Raw genomic sequence first — 24,551 nt, 5'->3', positions numbered from 1 at the left:
CAGCTGAAGGCCCCGTGTTGAGTATACCTTCCTGCCCAGTAAGTTAAGTTTCATGGCCTCTTTCACCTTGGACAATGGCCCTTATTGCTGGTTTCTCCCTTTCATTAGCTGCCAGGACAACCAGCGAGCCCAGTGGAGGGTGAGTAAACAGATCCTCATATCCCATGAGGGGCACAAAATATTTCCTTTCCATCCACTTAGCTGTGGGGTGGAGGGAAGCAGGAGTCTGCCACAGAGTCTTTACAGGCTGCAAGATGGCATCATTTAAAGGCAGGGCCATGCTTGACAAACCCAAGGGCACTAGCATGTCCATCAGGGCATGGGCTGACTCAGAGATTTCCTCAGCCTGTATTCCCAAGTTCTGGGTGACACCACGCAGAAGCTCTTGATGAGCCCTATAGTCATCTTGCGTGGGCACCATGGTCATCCCTGCCACTGCCTCATATGGGGAGAAGGATAATGAAGTTTGTACCAGAACCGGGCCTTATATCTCTTCTGTTGCCCTATGTCCCGGTGCCAACCTCAGCATGAGGGATCAAACCCCTTTCAGATGGGGAAGGCAGAGGCACTCTCACCTCCAATGGTGTCAAGAGCATCCGGAGTGGAAACCTTGGAACAGATGGATCACCCAAGGGTACCAGATTGGCATTTACCATTGTGTCGATGACTACGCTATCAGTACGTGTCCTTGTGCCATAGCTGCCGGGTGTCTATGGTCAGCTTGGTACCTGCTCCTCCAGGAGGTGTACGAGTCTGCCTCCAATTTAGAGCCCAAGGACCCACTCCTGGGTGATCACGGTGGCGTGATGCTGTGATGGGGATTGGTGCCATGATGGAGAGCAGTGCTGCGATAAAAAGCAGCGCAGCGAGGGAGAGCTCAATGGATGGTGGTGCCACGCCATCATTGCTGGCTTGCCCTCTACTGGCACCTGCTTCGATGCTGAAGCATCCCATGGTGCTGGAGCTGTCATCAACAGTCCACAACCTGAGGGGGATGGTGGAACTGGGAGAGCAGAGGCTCCTGGCCACCTCAAAAGCCTCCAGCATCAATTGTAAAGCCAAGGCTGTATCCCATTGATGGCTCTCTCTAGGCAGAGAGTCCACCAGTATCAAACTTGGTGGTCCCCTTCCCATGGCCAGAGTCAGTGGTGCTGCATGGTCTGTAGGCATCTCAGAGTGACCTGCCACAGGTGGCACTCTTTCTGTGGCCTTATGTCCTGGGGTCAGAGAGAGCCCCTGGTCTGACTTCTTCTCTTTTTCAGCACTGGCAATGGGGAGCAGTGCCGGGAGGCTGGAGTTGGCGCTGACTTCCTGCACACCAGAGAACCATGGCGGTACTGGGGAGCAGAGTCTTTCATTGGCACCAGGGATGCGGGGTCACCGTACCTCTCTCAGGGAGGCCGGGGCACTTCTGACCGATACCAAGGTACTTGGCTGCCGATTCCACCTGTGGGTCTGAGGAAGGACGAAGTGTTACCTCCATGAGGAGGAATCTAAGTCTATTGTCCCTCTCCTTTTTTGTCCTCGGCTTAAAAGTTCTTACAGATCTGGCACCGATCTTGCACATGGGCCTCTCCCAGGCACTTCAGACAACTATCATGCAGATCAATCCCTGGCATCGGTTTGTGGCACACTGTACACTGTTTGAAACCCTGAGATCAAGGCATACCCCAGGAGCCCAAGCTGGGCTAGCCCTGCAGGGTGGAGAGCACTTCTATCGACACTAGGGTACTTGACTACATGCTAACTCATTAAATCCTAACTATTTACAATCTATTTACAGAACAAAAGTCTACTGAGGAGTAGCACCCCCAGAGGCAATAAGAAGGAACCGAGTGGGCAGTGGGGTGGCAGGTTCCTATATACCACACCATGAAGGTGCTGATCCAGGGGGCACATGAGCTGACTCGATGGATACCACTGGGGAAAAAAACTTTCCAGTGATGGTGCACGTGGCGCACACACACCTACAGTGGCATGGACGTGAGCTAGCACTCGACGAAGAACTAACTAAATCATTTATTCCCTTAACATTGAAAAATTCATTCAAATTGGCTTGCATGAGTATACTGAGGATATAAATCTGTCTAAAACAAAGGGCAAATGTAAACACCAACATATTGACATGGAGGGGTCTAGTAGGAGCCACAATCATGGCTAACAATGGTAACACCCATTTTTTCATGTGTGCGTGTGTGCGCGTGCGTGCGTGTCTTCCTTCTGTATTTTCCACTACATCCATCCAATGAAGTGGGCTGTAGCCCACGAAAGCTTATGCTCAAATAAATTTGTTAGTCTCTAAGGTGCCACAGGTACTCCTGTTCTTTTTACAGATACAGACTAACATCGCTGCTTCTCTGAAAACAATCATCAGTGTTAGCATCACTCTTTGGTCTGATCTAGACGAGGGAGCTCTCAGAACCCTGATAAAACACACACAAATAAGGATAAAGAACACTTTAAAATGGAAATACATTTTGTTTTGAGTCGACTGAAAATGTTTTGGCTGACTTGAAATGAATCCAAAACATGAAAAACAATTTCTAGTCAACTCATTTTTTTTTTGAGTTTTCAATTCAATAAAAAAAATTAAATGTTGTTGTGGTTCAAATCCAACCAGCTTTTTCTGGATGCTTTGATTCAGCCCCTAGAGCAAAGCTCTGTTCCTGCGTGCATCGAGAACGCCAGACACCACTGGGGTGGGGCTATGTCGTGCAACACCCCAGGGCTGTAACGAGTATACTGGGAGCTACTGGCCTAGGATAAGTGCAAGGCAACGTCTTAAACCCTTGGCACCAGTGGCTGCACCATGGCATTACCACTGTCAACTCCTTGAGAGAAAAGTGTGATGCCTACAGCTAAGGAGTCAGAAAGAGTTTGGGTGAAACACTTTTGGTGAAGTCCAGGCTCCAATGAAGCTAATGGCAAAACTCCAATTAACTTCAATGAGGCCAGGATGTCACCCTCTGATCTTAATTCAACCCTGGTGTAAGGAAATGCATTCCCCATTACATCACGAGAGCTGCACTTGCTTATGCTGCTCCTCACTTTGACCTTATGATCTTATGTTTCCTTAACTGTAAAAATCATTAAGTTCCTCTCTGTTCTTTCATGATGCCAGGTTCAGCCATGTCTCGTTCCAACAAACCCACCTTCAAAGAAGCCATCCTCGTCCATGTCCCCATAGATGTAAATATACTCTCCAGCAGTCAGTGGGAGCTCTGACTCCGGGTTCTCATTAGGACCATTGAAAGGATTATAGCTGAAACACATGCAACAGTCAAATGTACTTTGTACAGCAACTTGCATTGGTCACACTAGATCAGCTCGCTGGTCCACTGAGGCTGGTATCCTGCCTCTGGGCATAGCCAGTGCTTCCAAGGAAGACCAAAGCATAGCTGCTTCCTGGATCCTTGGACCCAAACTTTTTGAGTCCATTGGCTACCTCCTGGCCTGGGGCTCAGATCGCACGATACACACTGGATCCATTCATGCTGAACAAGTAATTGTCCCAGGCCATTTGCAACTAAGAGTATTTTGTGTCTTTAAAACTGTACTTGCATATCCTTAACAGTAAACGGATACACATGCCTGCCCATAACTGCCTTGGGTGTCAGAATTAATGTTTCACAATCATTATCAGAGCTGACCAGAAAATGGTGGCTTATTCCATGGAAAATTTTGAATTTTTGCTGAAAAAAACTGAAACCGAAACTTCAGCCAAAACCAGAATATTTTTGGTCAAAAACTGGAAGTTTTAGTTTTCCAGCTACACACTTTTCAGCTTTTAGGTTTATGGGTTTTTGATGAAAATGTGACATTTTCCCCAGAAAGAAGGCACTTTCACAAAAAAATATGCATAACCAAAATCCCAATTTTCATAAACAAAACAGTTTCAAAGGAAAATTTTCAGCTGGCCCTACTGGTTATACAACTTGTGAGTTTGTAACCATTACTTTTGTTTGTATAAATCCTTAGCACTATAGGTATTCCCAAACTGTATCAGAGGCACACTCCATCTACTCCAGTATCTTGTCTCTAACAGTAGATAGCGCTAGATGCTCATAAAAAGGAGCAAAAAACCCCAGAGTGTACCATTATGGATAGCCTGATCCACAGATCAGCCCTGGAGCCAAAAATCCCCTCAATTCTTCCTTCCCTTTACACAAAGGCCCTTGTGTGTAGTTCAGTACCTGTAACGAGCTAGGAAGACTTGGAGTTTTGCAGGGCCTTGGCTCTCTGACTCTGGAATCAAAGAGATGCTATCAACATCCAGTTCTTCCATTTCACTTGCAGTGTCCACCTAAGAAACACAAAAATAAGGAGAGAGGCTACAGCTCTGAATAAAGGAACAGTGGCAGAAAGCTCATAACAGCAGTGCAGCAACAGAAATCTTATTTCTGAGCTGGTGTATCCAGTCTGATGACACCAGTACTATACTACACACAGAAGCACAGAATGGTTAAATGATCTGTAGGAACTGCTCTGGGGAGCTAGAATTGGTAACAGATGCACATTCTTGGCTTCATGACATAAAAATATACCTAGTAGTCAGGGGACTAAATCCACAGTCCAAGGCAGAGATGAAAGAAGAGGTGACAGAGGACCTCTTGAGAGGTCGGGGGCAAGTTCCAGGTAAGAAGCCTGAAACCTCTGCCATCCCTAGCAGCTGGGAAAGTGCCACCCCTGGATCCTGCTCCATCTTTTGTAGCCACCTCTGTATATTAAGGGTGAAATTCTGGCCCTACTTAAGTGTATAGGAGTTTTGCCACTGTCTTCACCTATTGAGCATCTCATGTCCGCCCACATCTAAAGGCCCCACCCCTAGCATAAGGGGAGGAGCTACTAAAACCAGAGCCCAGATGAGTTCAGGGGACAAATAATGAAAAACAGGGATGAGAGTGAGGTCATATGGTCAAAATCAGGGAGCCAGAGAGGGACGCGGAGCAGAGAACCCCAAACAGCGCTCATTGCTCCTTGAAGGCATCGAGGGAGCCCTTGGACGCAGCCCAGAGAAACTCTGCCCAGATGCTGATCGAAGGGAGGAGCAGAAACAGACCCCACAGTCACAGAGAACCTCCCCATCCAGCATTCTCCTCCTGGTATGGTGGACAGCCACATTGGCCAGTGCCAGGAGGAATTTGATGAGGAGGTCTCACAACTTTGTGAGGCCATAGATAGGGTGTGTGTAGATCAGGAAGTGTAGGGAAAGGGGCAGCCAGAACCTGAGGAGAAGGTTCTGGAGGTGCCGGAAAAGGGGCTGCAACCTGGCACACTTGAGGTAGAGGTACACCAGGGTCTCCCTCATGCCGCAGAAAGGGCAGGTGTCAGGGAGAGGGTGAACCGCGCAAAATACACATCCATGCTCACGGCTCCATGAAGAACCTGCCAACCTAATATCCCTGGCAGGCCATGGAACCAAGGTGGAATATAGAGTGGACCACTCTCAGCCTTTTATACTTGTGCAGCCCCCACCTGCTGGAAGGGTGAAGGAGCTCTCTCTTTTCTTCTCCCCTCTTGAGAATCTCCTGGATGTTGCAAGTGGGGCAGGTCCCGCCTGGTCTACCTCCCATGGCCTCCTGGAAGCAGTGAGTGGTGGGGAGAGATCTCTACCCCTGCCCAATCTCCATTTCTTCTGTCTGTCTAGGTGTTTATCCCACACCCAGCATCATAGACTCTAGGTCTTCCTCACCCATAAATAACTCCTGTGCCTACACCTGGCTTTTGGAAACAAAACAGCAGTAGCAAACATACTGCAAGGTCACTTTTTTCAGGGAAAAAAATGCCTAGATTGGGCGACAAAAAACTTCACTTCCCTTTACAGTTGACAAACAGCCAGTGTAGAGACCACGTTTTTTTAAAAATTTTATTGGCCTCCAGGAAAGTATCCCACAATTCCCACGCTCTGGTCAGTGATTTGAACTTCGCTGCCCTGAAGCCAACCCACCCCTCACCCTTGCAAGCCCTAGGAATTTTAAATCTCATTTCCTGCTTGCTGACTTCCCAAAGGAGCTTCCCAGGTGAGCACGGCTGCCTATCGCACCAAACGCGCTCCTGCTTGGACCACTGCTGAGTTGTCAGATCTGATCAGTATATGGGGAAAGGAGTCTGTTCAGTAACAGCTGCAAGTGACCTGTAGGAATCGGGGCATACATGGGCAAATTTCTCGAGGCTTGTGCAAAAAGAGCTATGATCGGGACACGCAGCAGTGCAGAGTAAAGATCAAGGAGACAAGGCAGATGTATCGGAAGGCGTGGAAGGCGAACCATCGCTCTGGTGATGCACCTAAGACCTGCTGCTTCTATAAGGAGCTGAATGCTACCCTTGGTGGTGACCTCCATCGCCGATTGCCCCATGGATACTTCACATGCAGCTGAAAGAGGGGTAACCTGGAGGCTGAAACTGTGGATGAAGAAGTCGAACTAGAGCTATAAGTAGGGGCATTGCCAGCAGATCGAAGGACGTGATCATCCCCCTCTATCTGACATTGGTGAGGCCTCATCTGGAGTACTGTGTCCAGTTTTGGGCCCCATACTACAAGAAGGATGTGGAGAAATTGGAAAGAGTCCAGCGGAGGGCAACAAAAGTGATTAGGGGGCTGGAGCACAAGACTTATGAGGAGAGGCTGAGGGAACTGGAATTGTTTAGTCTGCAGAAGAGAAGAATGAGGGGAGATTTGATAGCTGCTTTCAACTACCTGAAAGGGGGTTCCAAAGAGGATGGATCTAGACTGTTCTCAGTGGTAGATGACAGAACAAGGAGCAATGGTCTCAAGTTGCAGTGGGGGAGGTTTAGGTTGGATATTAGGAAAATCTTTTTCACTAGGAGGGTGGTGAAGCACTGGAATGGGTTACCTAGGGAGGTGGTGGAATCTCCTTCCTTAGAGGTTTTCAATATCAGGCTTGATGAAGCCGATGACCTTCTGAGGTCCCTTCTAACCCTGATATTTTGTAATTCTAGAAGAGGATGTGGTGCTCTCAGTGGGGTCGCCCAGTGGGGCAGGCAGCCAGGAAGTTTCCTCCACTCCAGAAGTGCTCAACAGGGAGCAGGAAGCAGATGAAACTCCAGATAAGTGGCTGTGGCTTGTGTAGGGAATGGAAAAGTGGGAAGCAGGTAGTGTTTTCTGTGAGCTGGACATTGCCCTGTGTAGTTAATCTGCACAGCCAAGCAGGGTGTCGACGGACATCAAGACCTGCAGGGAATCCGCCAGAGAGAGGCTCTGGAAAGTTTCCAAAAGGTACTTGTTAATCCACTGCTGCAGATTCCAAGGGATTGCAGCCCTGTTAGTTCCCCCATTGTAGAAAACTGTCCCCTGCCATTTAGCAACCACTGAACTGGGACCAAAGCAGAACATAGCTGAGCTGCATATAGACTAGAGTGAAAGCCGCAAGCATTCAGCAGCTGAGCCCTGGTTTTTCTGGTCACCCTCAGCAACGAGATGTCAGCCAGCAAGTTGGCCGCCTGTGAAAAAGTGTGGGATAATTTTAGAATGAGTTCCCTGCAAAGCTACCCTGCAAGCCGTGACCTTTTTATCCGTACACACAACTGCCTTCCCCCCACTCTGGAAACTCACCATGATTGGGGTGATCGCGGAGCTGTGTGCCTGCCTAGAGGCTCAGAGAGAAAGTGATTCTACTAGCAAAATGCCCTTTTTACTAAAATGTTTCAATCATTTGCTGGAATGCAACACTCTCTCTTCGGTTCAGCACAGACCTTGAAGAACACTTCATGCACCCCCACAGACCGGCTGCGGCAGATAAGAAAAAAACTTAGGCGCAGCAAAGAAGACAAGTTCCACAAGGTTATACAGCATGATGAGAGACAGACTAGGGAACAGAAAGAGTGCTGGGACGCCGAAAGGCAGGACAAAAAAGAGAATGCTGCTTTTGCTAGGCAAGCAACAGAGCGGATGGTCAAAGTTATAGAGGATCAGACAGAGATGCGCAAGTCATTGATACAGCTGCAGACTGAGCAAATCCGTACTGGAGCGCCACTGCAGCAGATTCACAATTCTTTGCCAACCCCAACCCCCTCTATGCCCACACATTCCTTTTCACTCCACAGCACTCCTGAGTTGCCCTGTCACTCCACCCCCTCTCACAGCTTGCACAATGATAGTTGGAGCTACACACACTTGTGAGGTTTTACACTTTTTAACAATAAATAAAGGCAAAGGTATTTAATAGTACAGCATTTTTATTCTATATTCTACAAAAGCGTAGAGCAGGGTTTCTCAAACAGGGGTCACCACTTGTGTAGGGGAAGCCCCTGGCAGGACGAGACGGTGTGTTTACCTGCTCCGTCCGCAGGTCCGGCTGATCGCGGCTCTCACTGGCTGCGGATCGCTGCTCTGGGCCAATGGGAGCTGCTGGAAGCGGTGGCCAGTAAGTTCCACGGTCTGCACCGCTTCCAGCAGCTCCCATTGCCCCAGAGCAGCAATCCGCAACCAGTGAGAGCCGCGATCGGCCGGACCTGCGAACGGGGCAGGTAAACATACCGGCCTAGCCCGGTCCGCCAGGGGCTTTCCCGACACAGGCAACACTGTTTGAGAAGCCCTGGCATATAGCAATCAATTCACTCTCGGGAACAGGCTTCTAAAGCATTGTGTTTCATGGATCTTGAGCCTCAAAATTGTACATGGATGCAACAGGGAAGCAACTCCAAAGCAGACATGTGTTAGTGCCCCTCATTGTCCAAGTCGTTCCTCAAAGACTCTCTGATGTTAGTAGCAGCCCTCTGGGCTCCTCTGACAGCCCTAGCATCTGGTTGTTCAAACTGTGCAGCCAAGTGCTCTGCCTCAGTGTTCCACACCTGAGCAAACATTTCACTCTTCGATTCACACAGATTATGCAAAGTGCAGCACGCAGCTATGATGACGGGAATATTATCCTCAGTAAGGTCTAGCCTGTCATTGAGACACCTCCAGCGAGCTTTCAAAAGACCAAAGGCACAGTCGATGACCATGCGGCACCTGCTCAGCCTGTTGTTAAAACGCTCCTTGCTGATGTCCAGGTGCACTGTGTAAGGTTTCATGAGCCAGGGCCGTAAGGGGTAAGTGGGGTATCCCAGGATTACTATGGGCATTTCAACATCCTCCACTGTGATCTTGTGGTCTGGAACAGAAGTCCCGCCTGCAGCTTTCTGTACAGGCCACTGTTCCTGAAGATGCGTGCGTCATGCACCTTTCTAGACCAGCCTGCACTGATGTCTATGAAATGCCCCCGGTGATCCACAAATGCCTGCAACAGCATGGAGAAGTATCCCTTCCTGTTGATGTATTCAGAGGCAAGGTGATCTGGTGCAAAAATTGGAATGTGTGTGCCATCAATGGCCTCGACACACTTAGGGAAACCCATCTCTGCAAAGCCATTCACTATGTCATGCACATTTCCCAGAGTCATGGTTCTATGCAGCAGAATGCGATTTATTGCTTTGCATACTTGGAGTAATACAGCCCAAACTGTTGACTTTCCTACTCCAAATTGATCTGTGACTGACCAGTAGCAGTCTGGATTCGCCAGCTTCCACACAGCAATTGCAACACGCTTCTCTACTGGAAGGGCAGCTCTCAATCTGAGGTCCTTGCGAAGCAGGTCAGGGGCCAGATCAGCACATAGCTCCATGAAGGTTGCTTTACGCATCCTAAAGTTCTGTATCCACTGGTCATCATCCCACACCTGCATGACAATGCGATCTCACCAATCAGTGCTTGTTTCCCTAGCTCAAAAGCGACACTCTATCATATGCAGCTGCTCTGTGAATGCACAAAGCACTGATAAGTTGCTGCCATCCATATCACACTCGGGTGCTGGCGATTCATCCTCTGCTAGCTTCGTGAGTAACTGTGCTGCCATGCATGATGTCCTCAAGACAGCTAACAATGCCTAGGAGAGAAGTGTGAGATCCATCCTCTCTGACTGCAGATGCTGGTGCACACTACAAAAGAATGAGAGTTGGAAAAACGGCGCAAAAGGAAGCCAGAGACCTTTCGCGGGGTGGGACGCAAAGCAGTGCATGACAGTACACTTTGCACATCCCAAAATGCGCCGTGTTCCGTTTCCATATTCCCACAACACTAGCAACAGATGGTGTCACCAGGCACTGTGGGATACATATCCACAGCCCATTGCTCTCGCTGTCAACAAAGGTGCCCCGAATGTGGACACGATCTGTCGACAGAGGGAGCAAATGTAGACACACTTTGGCGACTTTGCTTTTATTGATTTTTCCTTGGCAACATGAGTTTCATTAAAAAAACTTGCCAGTGTAGATAAGCCCTTAGACCTCTAAATGCCCGGGGAATGGGGGGCAATCCCCCCAGACAGGGCAGGAAATGTAAACTAAAGTTCTTTTTCTTTTTTTCCCTTTAATCCCAACAGAGTAAAAAGGAAAAACTAACTATTAAAGAGAAAAAAAAAAAAAAAACAACTACTACTTATGCTAATGATGCAGATGAGGAAGGGCTGACTGCTTGCTCCTTTTAAGGCCAAAGACAGTTGAGAAGGAACTGGGGGGGGGGTTCACCCAAGCAGTGCTAGATAGCATTGGGGCAAAAATCAGTACTTGGTCCTGCTAGTGAAGGCAGGGGGCTGGACTCGATGACCTTTCAAGGTCCCTTCCAGTTCTAGGAGATTGGCATATCTCCATTTATTTTTTATTGAGGCAGACCACGAGGGAGGGACAGCGCATGTGCAGGCTCAAATGGACACTGCTACCAAAAATCTCTGATTGGAGGTGCAGGGGTACAGATATAACTTGCGTGGAGCGTCTGACGAAGTGGGTATTCGCCCACGAAAGCTCATGCTCCAGTACATCTGTTAGTCTATAAGGTGCCACAGGGCTCTGTTGCTTTTTACAGATCCAGACTAACACTGCTACCCCTCTGATACTTGACACCTACAGTGGAGCACCCATAGGGACCCTACTTGAGGAAGAACTGGGTGTTCACTTGTAACTGCTGCCAATAAATACACTGTTCCCAGCCCTCAGAGAAAGTAATGCCCCGGGCACTAGCTGTTAGATGGACTGGCTTGCTGGAGATAACACAGTGTAAGGCAGGGAGCTGTGCAGCCTTAAAACCCCGGTCAGCAGGGAGAGAGACACAGTCTCCTCCCAAGAGAGATGACGGCTGGGAGTCAGAAACCTTAAGTGAGTGCCCTCTGGGGACCATGGAGGGGGAAAGTCAGGTGCAATCACCCTGAAATTGAGATACAGTTCATGCTTGGGGAATCTGGGTTCCAATCCTAGCTATGACTTTGGGTACATCAGCTGATCTGTTTGTGACTCAGGCACCCTGTCAGTACAATGATATTTGTTCACCTTGTAGGAATGTTGTGAAGCTTAAAGAGGGCTTGTGAAGTTCAAAGGACTAAGAGAGACAGTCAGCAGGAAGGGTGAGCCTAGAACTCAGGCTCTCCTGGCTCTTAGCCCTGAACCTACTCTGCTAGGCTAAGAGAGTACATCGCAGAGTGGACATAGCATCAGAAGATGAAAGAGGCACTCTCTTACCAGACCCAGATTTCCATGAGCTCCCCTAGTGATCTAATGGGAACATTAAATAAGGGAGGGGACAGGACTGAGCCCCACAGGAATCCATACACGAGACCTACTGGGCAGAGGGAGCAGCTGCCATCACATCTCTGAGATCTGAGAGGGAGGGGAAAGCAAAGTCAATATAACCTGTCCGCATCTGCCGTCACCAGCTCAGCAGCCCTTCATGATCTCCTGCACCAACAGCTGCTAATAAGTAACAGCGATGTTTGCACCAGTACGTGCCCCTCTTGCCTGTATGCCAAGGACAGCAGGGCATGGGAACACGCCTTAATGCTGCTAAACCACTACTACAAGCTGCAGTACTCAGATATTGTGTGGCAATCCAGGGATGTAGTCACAACAGAGACTATCCAGAACTAAATACAAATTGAAAACACTCAGGAAACTTGCTATACATTTCCCAGGGCTTTTCTCAGGTTGTCTGCATTCCTCTCGGACTGCAATGATCTGTACAAATGGCCGTCACGGGGTGTTGCCAAGTGAAGAGGGAGCAAATCCCTTCAACCGTTTTCTGCAAGTTTTCTTTTATTTTTCCATGGGATTCTCTAGTTTCAGACACAGGTTTAAGAGGTAGCTGCAAGTGGAGAAAGCAGAGCTAGTAAATGTATTGATCCCAAGGTGTGCTTATCCCCCCCGGGTAATGACAAGGGTCACCAGAAACAGCACTGACCTCTGGAGTGGGGCAGGACTTGAGACTGTTCTGCATGGATTCTGATTTCGAAGAGCTTGACTGGGACTCCAGTCTCTTGACTTGCTTCTGAGACGTGGCAGCAGCACCTGAGACTGGAATTTTGATGACACTAGACATGGGATCAGGGATCTGAGGTAATGATTCCAGCTCTTTACTCCTTTCATCATGAATCTTCTTAGTGCACTGAAGAGCAGGACGTGCAGGGGCAACATCTGGATCTGAAACCAAACACTCCATTTGTTACTCCAAGCAGCAGCAGAGCAGAACAAGAGCTGCTGTGAGCACCAGGGTGCTTGCAGTGCAGACACACTCTGTAGCAGGGATCTACCCAGGGGCTTAGCTTTGAGCTGTGGAAACATGTTCAGCCCTGATTCTCCTTGCACACACACCAACAGCAGTTACACTGAAGTTACCGGAGGGAACTGATATAAGGGAGGGAGGATCAGGCACTTGACATGCAATACTCAGCCCTGCATGCTGCTGTGGGCCAAATCCTCTGCTTCACTGAGGTCCACTCTGCACAGGAGGTAGGGGAGCTATTAGGGAGCTCATTAGGGCTTGCTGAACCTGTGGGCTTGTCTGCACCAGCCCCACTGTGAATTAACTTACACCACAGGGATGTTAACAGGCCACTTCACCTTGAACGGTTCCTTAGAACATGAGCTGACTACTTACGCTAAACAATCTGTTCCATCTTGTGACACTCTCAGACTGAAGAAGGGCTCTGTGTAGCTTGAAAGCGCGTCTCTCTCACCAGCAGAAGGTGGTCCAGTAAAAGATATTACTTCACCCACCTTGTCTCTCTAGGGCAGTGGTTCTCAACCCATGGCCCGTGGGCCACTTGCAGCCCAATCAGCACACAGCTGCAGCTCATATGACATTCTCAGGGCCATACAGGTAGTAAAAACGGTTACTCACCTTCTCATAACTGTTGTTCTTCGAGATGTGTTGCTCACGTCCATTCCAATTAGGTGCGTACGTGCCCACACGCACAGTCGTCAGAAGGTTTTTCCCCTAACAGCACCTGTCAGGTCGGCTCTGGAGCCCCCTGGAGTGGCGCCTTCATGGCAGTGTATATAGGTCCCTGCCAACATGCCGCCTGTTCAGTTCCTTCTTGCCGGCTACTCCAACAGAGAGGAAGGCGGCTGGGTCTTAGAATGGACATAAGCAACAAATCTCGAAGAACAACAGTTACGAGAAGATGAGTAACTATTTTTTCTTCTTCGAGGGCTTGCTCATGTCGCTTCCAATTAGCTGACTCCCAAGTCCTAACCAGGAGGTGGGGTCAGAGCTCGTGGAATTGCTGACTGAAGCACCGCTCTGCTGAATGGAGCATCATCCCTGGCATGCTGGGTAATGGCATAATGAGAGGTGAAAGTGTGAACCGAGGATCATGTCGCTGCCCTGCAGATCTCCTAGATTGAGACCTGGGCCAGGAACGCTGTCGAGGAGGCCTTCGCTCTAGTTGTATGAGCCATTAGTGCAGGGGCCGGAACTTGTTCTAGAACACAGCATGCCTGGATACAGGACATGATCCACAATGAAATTCTCTGGGACAACACTGGAAGGCCTTTCATTCTATCCGCAACCGCCACAAACAACTGGTTCGACTTACAGAATGGCTTTATGCGTTCAATGTAAAAAGACAGAGCTCTCCGAACGTCCAAGGAGTGTAGTCTTTGTTTCCAGCCATCCGCATGAGGCTTAGAGTAAAAGACCGGTAGAAAAATGTCCTGATTGGCATGAAATTGGGAGACAACCTTTGGAAGAAAGGTTGGATGAGGCCTAAGTTGTACCTTGTCCATATAAAAAATGGTATAAGGAGGATTGGAGGTTAGGGCTTTAAGCTCAGAAAGTCTCCTTGCTGACGTAATGGCGACTAGGAAAGCCACCTTCAGTGATAGGAAGAGCAATGAACAAGTTGCTAGGAGTTCAAACGGGGGTACCATTAGCCTGGAAAGGACCACGTTAAGGTCGCACACCAGGACTGGTTGCTTAACCTGCGGTTTTAGCCTGTCTAGACCTTTCAGGAAGCAACTGACCATCGGGTTGGCAAAGACGGAACAGCTGGCCGCTCCCAGGTGGAAAGCTGAAATGCCTGCCAAGTGGACCTGGAGAGATGAAATCAAGAGGCCTGCTGTTTTAAGTGTAATAGATAGTCTAAGATAAGTGGCATAGGTGCCTGCATTGGGAGAGCACAACCCTGAGAATATCAAATTGTAACCATTTTCCACTTGGCCTGGTAGGTAGCCTTGGTGGAGGGTTTTCTGCTGCCCAGCAGAAGCTCCCTAATGGGCTCCGAGCAAATCAGCTCCATTGGATTTAGCCTGAAGCTTCCAAGTGGTGAGGTGACAAGACTCGAGGTTGGGATGACGAAGACAACTGTGGCCTTGGGTGATCAGATCCGGAAGCAAGGGCAACGAGACTGGAGCGTCCACCGACAGCTCCAGGAGCATGGTATACCAGTGCTGGCAAGGCCAGGCTGGTGCTACCAGTATGACTGTAGTCTTGTCCCTGAGGATCCTGAGCATAACCTTGTGGATGAATGAAACTACGGGAACATGTACAACAGATGGTCTGTCCAGGGAGGTGGAACACATCCGTGAGGGAGCCCAGACTGTGATTCCGGAAGGAACAGAACTGGGGACATTTTCTGTTGCTCTCCATGGAGACCAGGTCAATTTGGGGAACCTGCACTTTTGGAAAATGTTGTACACCATGTCCAGGCAGCTGGACTACTTGTGATTGTGGAATGATCTGCTGAGACAGTCTGCCAACTCGTTCTGGGAACCTGGGAGGTAGAATGCTCCCAAGTGAATGGAGTGGGCTATGCAGAAGTCCCAAAGCTTGAAGGCTTCCCGACATAGCGGAGAGGAATGAGCTCCACCCTGCTTGTTTATATAAAACATTGCAGTTGTGTTGTCATCTCGGTGCATTTCCCTTGCAAGTGGGCCTGGAAAGTCTGGCATGCCAGGAGGACCACTTTCAGTTCCTTGAAGTTGATGTGGAGTGAGAGCTTTTTCTGTGACCAGAGACCTTGGGTCTGAAGGTCTCCCAGGTGAGCACCCCATCCCAACGCTGTGCATCTGTCACCAAGGACAGGGAGAGCTAGGGCTTTGGGAAGAGGACTCCTGCACATACCATCGGTGGGTTGAGCCACCAGTGGAAAGACTTAAGAACTGGCACTGGGAGAGTGACCACCTTGTCCAGACTGTTGAGCCCTGGCCGATAGATTTCTCCAGGCCTGGCTGGTGTCAGCCTGAGCCTCAGTCTCGCATGTATGCCACATACGTACGTGCTGCCATGTGGCTGAAGAGTTTCAAGCAGTTCCTTGCTGTGGTGGTGGGGTACCGCTTGAAGTTTTCTATGATGTCTATCATTGTCTGAAACCAAGATTCCAGCAGAGATGCCCTGGCCCTGGCCTGACCTGAGTCCAACACTGCTCCAATAAATGTTATTCTCTGCGGAGGGGACAGAGTTGATTTGCGCTCGTTGAGAAGGAGACCCAACCTGTCGAAGGTGTATCTTACCAGGCTGACCTGACCCTCCACTTGTTCCCTGGAGCAGTCCCTGAGCAGCCAGTCATCGAGGTATGGGAATATCTGCACTTGCCTCAGTCATAGGAAGGCAGCAATGACTGCCATGTATTTAGTAAACACTTGAGGGGCCGCTGACAGACCAAAGGGGAGGACCGTAAATTGGTAATGGTTGTGGTTGACCACAAACCTGAGCTGGAATTATAGCTATGTGGAAGTACACATCCTTGGGGTCCAGGGCAGCATATCAGTCTCCCAGATCCAGAGACAGAATGATTGCGTTTAGAGAGACCATGAGGAAGCTCAACCTTTTTTATGAATTTATTGAGGACTCATAGATCGAGGATGGGTCTAAGGCCCCCTTTGGCTTTGGGAATTAGGAAATAATGGGAATAGAACCACTTGCCCCTTGTCCCTCCTGAGGAACCTCCTCCACTGCTCCCGCAACGAGGAGAATTTGGACCTCCTCCATGAGGAGATGCTCATGAGAAGGGTCCCTGAAGAGGGATGGGAGGGAGGAGAGGAGTAGAATTGGAGAAAATATCCCACTTCTACCATGCAAAAGACCCAGTAGTCTGAAGTTATCTGGGACCAAGCATGGTAAAAGTGAGACAGATGATTCAGGAAACAGGGATAAGGATCCAGTGAATAGATTGGTGCGTCACCCTCAGGCGCACCTTCAAAAGGCCTGCTTAGAGAGCCCGATGCCTGCCTTGCCAAGCCTGGCCTTGGCTGGGTGGAGGATGAGGAGGCTTACATCTGCCATTCCTACTCCGTTTCCTTAAGAAGTCCTGCCTGGGCAAGGGAGGGCAGAAGCTCTGCGGGGGCTGAGGTTTAAAATGTTTTTGCTGGGTAGCAGGGGTATGCAGGCCCAACAAATTTAATGTAGCCTGCAAATCTTTTAGGCTGTGAAGCCTGGAGTCTCCGCAAAAAGACCCCTGCCATCAAAAGGTAGGTCCTGAATTGTCTGTTGAACTTCAGGAGGAAGGCCGGTTACTTCGAGCCATGAACTCCTCCTCATGGCTATGTTCGAGAACAAGGTTCGCATAGCCGAGTCTGCAGCGTCCAGTGAGACCTGTAAAGAGGTCTGTGTCACTGCCTTGCTCTCGTCCACTATGGCTGCAAACTCTGCCCTGGATTCAGATGGGACCAACTCCTTAAATTTCAACATGGAGTTCTATGAGTTGAAGTGAGATCTACTCAGGATTGCCTGTTGTTAGCAACCCTGAGCTGGAGCCCTCCGGTTGAGTAAACCTTCCAACCGAAGAAGTCCAGCTTTTTTGAGTTTTTAGACTCTGGGGTCGGCTCTCGCCTCTCTCTCATTCACCGCAGCCCCAACAAGAGAGCAGGGCTGCGGGTCAGTAAATAAAGTACTCATATCCCTTAGAGGGGATGAAACACTTCCTCTCCACCTCCTTCACTGAAGGGGGAATGGAGGCAGGGGTTTGCCAGAGAGTTTTTGTAGTGGCCTGAATAGTCTTCAGGAGGTGCAAAGCCATCCTAGACAGCCCCTCCGAGGTTAGGACCCATCATGTCCTCCAATTCAACTACCTCCTCAGTCTCAAGCCCCATACTGTGAGCCACCCTACGCAGTCCTGGTGTGCTCTACTGTCAATGAGAGGCGGCCCAGAGGAGGAAGACCCCGCCACCACTTCATCCAGCGAGGACGACGACGAGGCCAGAGGAGGACCAGGCCCTTCTCGCCCTGTGGACTTGTCCCACTCAGTGCATATTCCTCATCGCTGACAGCAGGCTCAGAGCTGTGGTGGGCCCGCGATCTGGACACAGCTCCGTGCTGTGTCCCGACACTGTTTTGGAGCCCCAAGGGGTGGGATGGTCCGTGTCTGGCGGAGGTACCCAGGCTCCCAACACCACAGAGTGAGAACCCCTGGAGTGCATGCCTTGGGCCTGGTGGTAGGCCCACAGGGTCCAAAATGGCCACTGCACGGGCCCTTGACACTGCACTTACCATGGCACTAGCCTCACGTCCTGCCTATGCCTGCGGTGGTCCAATTGAGTAATAGGACTCCACCTCGGAGTCCAATGTTTGGGATCTTGAGCACGAAGACCACAGTGGCGCTGAGCAGGACGGTGCCAGAGAGCAGTGCTGTGGGGACGGTACCGGAGAGCAGTGCTGCAGTAGAGGTGCCAGGGACTGGTGCCGCGATGACGATACCGAGGACCGGTGCCAGGGGACAAGTGCCACGGGTACAGTGCTGGAGACCAGTGATGTGGGGAGCAGTGCCATGGGGAGCGATGCCACGGAGATGGTGAGCAGTGCCTCATCATTGCCAGCTTGCCTCTGGATTGTGTCGTGCCCTGCAGCAACGGAGGTCTATCCAAGCTGATGGGGATCAGCTGAGCCGTCCTGGCAATCAAGTCCCTCACCACCTCAAAAGTGTCTGGGGCAGAAGGGAGCTCTAGCTCATCCGCCTGGCACTCTCAGTCAGGATAGTCCAACAGCACCGGACTCGACAGACCCCCTTGCGGGACCAAAGTTGATGGTGCCAGCTCTGTCCAACCCAGCTGCTCTTGGTGCGGGCGAGCAACCTGTCTACCTTCTTGTGCCGCTTATGCAGCCCCGGAGAGTGCGAACAATGCCGTGCTGCCTCTACGAGCTTCGGCGCCAGGGAATGTTGGCACCGGGGATCTCTATGGCCAGAATCCTTCCTCGACACTGTTTCTCACATAGAGGCTGGAGTGCTCTGCACGGAAGTGCTTGGTGCTGGATCCTGTTGGCATGGAGCCAGCTGGGGATGAAGAGCTGCTTCCATCAGGATCTACTTCAGCCTGAAGTCCCGTTCTCTTTTAGTCCTCGGGCGGAACCCTTTACAAATCTTGCATTGTTCTGTTTGGTGCACCTCCCTCAGATACTCGGGACAAGAGTTGTGGGGGTCGCCCGTTGACATGGGCTTGAGGCAGGTTCCGAACCCCAAAAGGGAGACAAATTAGGGTGGGAGAAGGACTTTCACTCCTAGAAAACAAACCAACTAAACTAACTTACTCTAAAGAAAACTATTTACAGAGCTAAATACAAACACTAGAGGGAGCACTTGCTAAGGCAAGCGACCACAGTTCCAACCACGGTCACTGGTGGTAAGAAAGAACTGAAGAAGTGGCGGGTTGGCAGGGACCTATATTCACTGCCATGAAGGCGCCACCCCAGGGGACTCCTTAGCCAAAATGGTGGGTGCTACTAGAGGGAAAACCTTCTGACAACTGTGCACATGGCGCACACACACCTAATTGGAATCGACATGAGCAAGCACTCAAAGAAGTATATATATTGTGTGGATGCGACCCAAATAACACATGGAGAGCGGCATATGTGGCCCACAATGGTAAACGGTGGGAGAGCCACTGCTCTAGGGACTCTGTCTGGCCTACATAAATCAATGTACAGCAGGGGTGGGCAAACTACAGCCCGTGGGCCACATCCGGCCTGCCAGCCATTTTAATCCGGCCCTCGAGCTCTAGTCAGAAAACAGGGACTGGGGCTTGCCCTGCTCCCACGCCTCAGCTAGGGAGCAGGGTCAGAGTCTGCTCCACGCATACGTGCCACAGCTCTGCGCAGCTACCAGAAACAACAGCATGTCCCCCTCCGGCTCTTATGCGCAGGGGTAGCCGGGGGCTCCGCACACTGCCCCTGCCCCAAGTGCTGCCCCCACAGCTCCCACTGGTCGGGAATTGCAGGCAGTGGGAGCTGCAGGGGTGGAGCCTGTGGACAAGGCAGGGCTGCCTGGCCGTGCTTCTGAGTAGTAGCGAGGAGGGGGGAGAGAGAGACATGCCGCTGCTCCCGGGAGTTTCACCCTGAACCCCTCCTGTGCCCCAAGCCCCTGCCTCAGCCCTGATCCCCCTCCCGCTCTCCAAACCCCTCAGTCTCAGCCCAGAGCACCCTCCTACACCCTAAACCCCACATCTCCACCCTCATCCCAGAGTCCACACACCCAGCCGGAGCCCTCACACTCTCCTGCACCCCAACCCCCTGCCTCAGCCCTGAGCCCCCTTCGCACTCCAAACCCCTAAGCCCGAGCCCAGAACCCCCTCCTGCACCCAAGCGCCTCATCCCCAGCCCCACCCCAGAGCCTGCACGCCCAGCCAGAACCCACACCCCCTCCTGCACCCCAACCTCCAATTTCATGAGCATTCACGGCCCGCCATTCAATTTCCATACCTAGATGTGGCCCTTGGGCCAAAAATTTTGCCCATCCTTGATGTACAGCATAGAAGATGTTGCACATACATATCTAATAAGTCTAGTTGACAAATAGGAAAATGTTTGGGAAAATTTTCACACAGAAATCAATCCCTTAAACAAAATTCTGAATTTCAAACATTTTCAAACAGCTTTAAGGGGTGATTTTTGTGAAAATGTTTGCAAACTATTATGGTCTTTATTAAAATATCAAAATTTGGAAAATGCTGATGAGATTTAGTATCTAAGTTTGTAGAAAAAATTATAAGAAAAGGTACGTAACCACGTTATTATATATATCATATAACCACAGGGGCACAGCTAAGGTTTTTTGGCAACTTGCTAGTTGGCATTTCTTGACTCCTGAGGTCTTTGCCTCCAACTTCACACTGACTGTGGAATGGTGCTGGAGAGTCCCACGTTTATTGTTTCTCAGTGATTCCAGAAAACTGCTTTCAGGGTCTTCAAGTAAAAAGAGTCCGTTTTTAGCCACCAATCCCACAAACTCACCCTGGGTTCTGGAAGCCAAGCTAGTTTTCTTTGCACCAGTAATGCAAGCAAAATTATCAATGACACCAGGATAGTGTTATTGTCTTCTGTTGGTGTGCAAGGGAACTCAGCAGCGTTAGGATGAATTTACCCCCAGGCACAGGGGCAACACAAGGACCTATTCTAAGTAAAGATGGGCACATTTTTGGCAAATAGTTTATTTGCAGAAAAATGCTGTTTCAGTCAACCCTAAACCAGCTGTGACTTTGTGCAGAGTTTGCTAAACCATTTCCATCCCATTGAAAAATTGAAATGTTTCAGTAATGCTGAAACATTCCAGGCTAAGACTTGCAAGGGGCACCATCACCTCCTCACTCACTCTCAGTGAAATGGTGAAACTGAAACAAAATCTTTCAAATCAGAGCAAACAAAACATTTTGTTAGACCTGACTCAAAATGTTCTTGGACTTTTTCAATTCACTACAAACTCTGAAAAAGTTCATTTTTCATTTGACCCAAAATAAAGCTTTTCTTCAATTTTTTCAGATTGCCAGCAACCAAAGAAGATTTTTTGCCCAGCTCTAATTGATGATGCCTTCAGTGTGATTTACGTGATGCACAAGTATTGTGAAGATCCTCTGTACAAGGGTGAATTTCATCCCTCACAGAGAGAGTCCACAAGATGCATAGTGGAGGAAATTGCTTTGATGATTGCCTAAAGTGCAAAAATTCACAGATTTTCAAGGCCAGAAAGGCTCATTATGATAATCTAATTTGACCTCCTGCATGACTCTAGCCAGAAAGTGTCACCCAGAGAGCCCACAACTGCTGGTGGAACTAGAGTGTATCCTTGAGAAAGGCACCCAAGCTCAGTTTAAAGCTCCAAGGGATAGAGAATCCATCTCATTCCTTGGTAAGTTGTTTCAGTGGATGAGGACGGCGTTTGATCAGGGCTTGCACCTGCAATCCTTACAAAGGGCCCAGATGCTCTCCCTCAATCCTCTTGCATGTTACCTTGTATTTAAACACAACTATTATGGAGGCATCATTAGTGGCTCTAGAGCTAAGGCTGTGCTGAAATTTGCATTTACAGAATATCAGAGTCGGAAGGGACTTCAGGAGGTCATTTAGTCCAGCCCCCTGCTCAAAGAAGGACCAACCCCAACTAAATCCCCAAATGGCCCCCTCAAGGATTAAACTCACAACCCTTGTTTAGCAGGCCAAATACTCAAACCACTGAGCTATCCCTCCCTCCCCCATTGTTAGCTATTGTACCCTCCTCCTCCCCAACTAACACCATTTACTGCTGGGCATAGACCTAATTATCTGGGAAATTATTCCAAGCAAACGTTTAGTAGTTCGGGGCTAGGAATTAAAGACGCCTTTTGTAAATATAAAGTGTCTGTGGAATATTTCCCTCCAACAACTGAAGTGTTAAGTATGTGTTGCTCTAAATCAGTCTCAGACATATGCTAGTGGGGTTTTAAAAGGAACTAAAGAGATGAGAGAATTATTGCCATTATTGATCCTAATTGGTTCTATTTGCACTCAAGAAAGCCAACAGACAAAGCACTCATCAGCTTCTCGCAGCAGTTACCCTTCTCCCACTGGCGGCACTGGGATTGAGGGATGGAACAGCAGGGCACGAGCGGGAGCTCAGAAGTCACCAATGTTGAGGTCAGAGGGCAAGTCTTCCCTGCCTGTAGCTGGAATCGTTTGAGTTCCTGAGACAGGAGGTTGAACTGTTCGATGTGGCTGCGGCACTGATCCTCCAGATCTCTCACCTGGGCCTGGCAGGGAAGCAAAGCAAAGTGAGGCACAAACACAGGCCTGAACTGAGACAAGGCTCTTAATTGCAGCAGTCTTTGCTGTGTCCTTCCATGTAAGGGAGCTGGGATATTCAGAGGATGAAAGGTTGGAGGTGCCCAAATCCCAGAGATGATCAGTAGGGGTGGCAGCCCCCAGGCCATAGGCCCTTTGAAAATCCCAGTCCCAACAGACAACTTTAGGATTGGTCCCACTCTAATCCCAAGATGAGCCATCAGTGGAAAGCTGCTTTGGGCCTGCAATTTCCCTTGCTTACACCCATACAGGAGGAAATGTAGAAGGGGCTAGAAGCAAGTCAGACAAGGCCCTCTGAGATCGGGGAGATTGGAAGGCTTTTCACATCAAAGTCATATCTCCAAAACGGACTCCACCAGACCGAGCTAATCTAGGGAGCCTCCCTGGGACATGAGGCCTCCAGCAGCTTCCCCACCAAACTACTGGGGACAGGAGCCCTAACATTTCCCTCTTGGGCCAAGTTCAGCCATGAGTAAGAGACTCCAGGGAGCAACAGAGCATCAAGGCCCCTGAACTATCCAGGAACCTGCACACACCCCACTGATGTCCACAACCCACCTCCAGGAATTGTTTTCCATGGGGGACCGTGGATTGCAGCAGAAGTAGGAAAGCAGAGGAGGTGACTCTCCAGAGGGAGATGTGGGGGCTACGAGGATCACTTGAGGGTCACCTGCACTCCCCTGGCTTCTGGCCCCAGAGTGCCTCCCCTTCCTGCGTGCCTGCCCCCCACAGCTGGGCTCTTGTCCCAATAGGTTTAAAAATACACATAATCCCTCTCCAACATAGCCTACTGCAGCTCCCCCACCTGACTCCCTCAATGCCTCAAGCCCACACAGCTTCCAGGAATCAACAACCACTCGGCCTTTAACACCCCTTTTAACCCCACTCCTAACGAACAAACAAAATGTATGAGAGCCTGCCACGAATGTTCTGTCTAAATACTTTTTCAACGGAAAATGTAGTTTCCGCAGGAAAAATCTCCAATTTCCCCCAAATTTTTAATTTTTCAGGTCAGTTCAGATCACTAATCTGGGGCTGCACGAGAGGCAGTGGTGCCTCATGGGAGGAGTTGTAGTTTGGGTGCCTTACATCTATTCTTCTCTATGGACTGTGCTCCCCCGTGGGACTATGTCTCGCATGATTAAGGCTGAAGGCTGCGAGTTTGTCATGGAGGTCATGGAAGTCACAGATTTCATGACTTTCTGTGACCTCTGCAGCGGCCGGTGTGCCTGGCTCAGGGATCCCGGACAAAGGGAGCTGTGAAGCCAGTGCTCTGAGCAGAGGCAGCGTGCAGAGGTAAACGCCACCCAGAGCCCACCTCACCCCGTCTCGTGCCCCAATCCCCTGCCCACTTCCACACCCGGACTCTGCTGCTGGGGTGGGGGAGGTGGAGTGGAACCAGGTAGGGAGCCTGCCAGCCCCACCAACTCGTCCCTGCCCAGCACCAGCAGGGGTCCCGGGACTAGCACCACGGCTCACCCCCGCTCCAGCACCAGTAGGATCCCGGGCCACACACCACCCTCCCCCCAGCACCCAGGCTGCCCTCCACCAGCATCTGCAGGGCCCCCAGACAGCCCCATCCCTCCCAAGTTTTAGTCACGGGTATTTTTAGTAAAAGTCATGGACAGGCCACGAGTTTTTGTTCACCGCTCGTGACCTGTCTGCGACTAAAACGTAGCCTTACACATGATGCACTGCAGTCTCCACTCTGAACATTTAGTTTAAATCAGAAACATCAAAATGAAAAATTTTGAATCAACATTTTTCAAAACTTTCCACTCCGTGAACATTTTTGATATGTTGAGCTTTCGTCGCACTTTGGAATGAAAACTACCGGAATTTTCTGTAGAAAAGAAATTCTGATTTTTGACCAACTCTAAAAACGATACATTTGAATCGCCTGTCCTTTTCCAGATGAGCACAAGACCTTTCCATTCAGTTTCTTAACAACTAACAAAATCATCCAAAGCACAGGACTTGGTGGAGATGGGGGACTTCAACTACCCAGACATCTTTTGGGAAAATAACATAGCAGGGCACAGATTATCCAACAAATTCTTGGAATGCACTGGAGACCATTTCAGAAGATGGAGACAGCTACTGGGGGGAGGCTGTTCTAGATTTGATTTTGACAAATAGGGAGGAACTGGTTGAGAATTTGAAAGTGGAAGGCAGCTTGGGTGAAAGTGATCATGAAATGATAGAATTCATGATTCTAAGGAACGGTAGGAGGGAAAAGAGCAAA

At 49.8% G+C, this 24,551-nt stretch overlaps 1 protein-coding gene across 17 annotated transcripts in view; it reads right to left on the bottom strand.

Annotated features, from left to right (window-relative positions):
* TSPOAP1 (TSPO associated protein 1) overlaps positions 1-24,551 on the bottom strand; it is a 161,570-nt gene that overhangs the window by 51,411 nt on the left and 85,608 nt on the right. For 15 of the 17 annotated variants that reach the window (XR_007770337.1, XR_007770338.1, XM_050928880.1 and 12 more), the window contains 4 exons: positions 22,053-22,254; positions 12,224-12,462; positions 4,194-4,303; positions 3,153-3,262 (listed from right to left, as the gene is read on the bottom strand). Coding sequence is in view for 15 of the 17 variants with exons in the window: in XM_050928880.1 (XP_050784837.1) it covers positions 3,153-3,262; positions 4,194-4,303; positions 12,224-12,462; positions 22,053-22,254 (661 nt within the window). In the remaining 2 variants the exon portion in view is untranslated. The remainder of the gene's footprint in view (positions 1-3,152; positions 3,263-4,193; positions 4,304-12,223; positions 12,463-22,052; positions 22,255-24,551) is intronic. The other 2 variants (XM_050928884.1, XM_050928885.1) reach the window with 1 other exon arrangement.

This window comes from Gopherus flavomarginatus, chromosome 19, assembly GCF_025201925.1.
Source record: "Gopherus flavomarginatus isolate rGopFla2 chromosome 19, rGopFla2.mat.asm, whole genome shotgun sequence".
Classification (NCBI taxonomy): Eukaryota; Metazoa; Chordata; order Testudines; family Testudinidae; genus Gopherus; species Gopherus flavomarginatus.
Note: the sequence above shows the minus strand (reverse complement) of the source record. Positions and strands in the feature narration are given on the sequence as shown.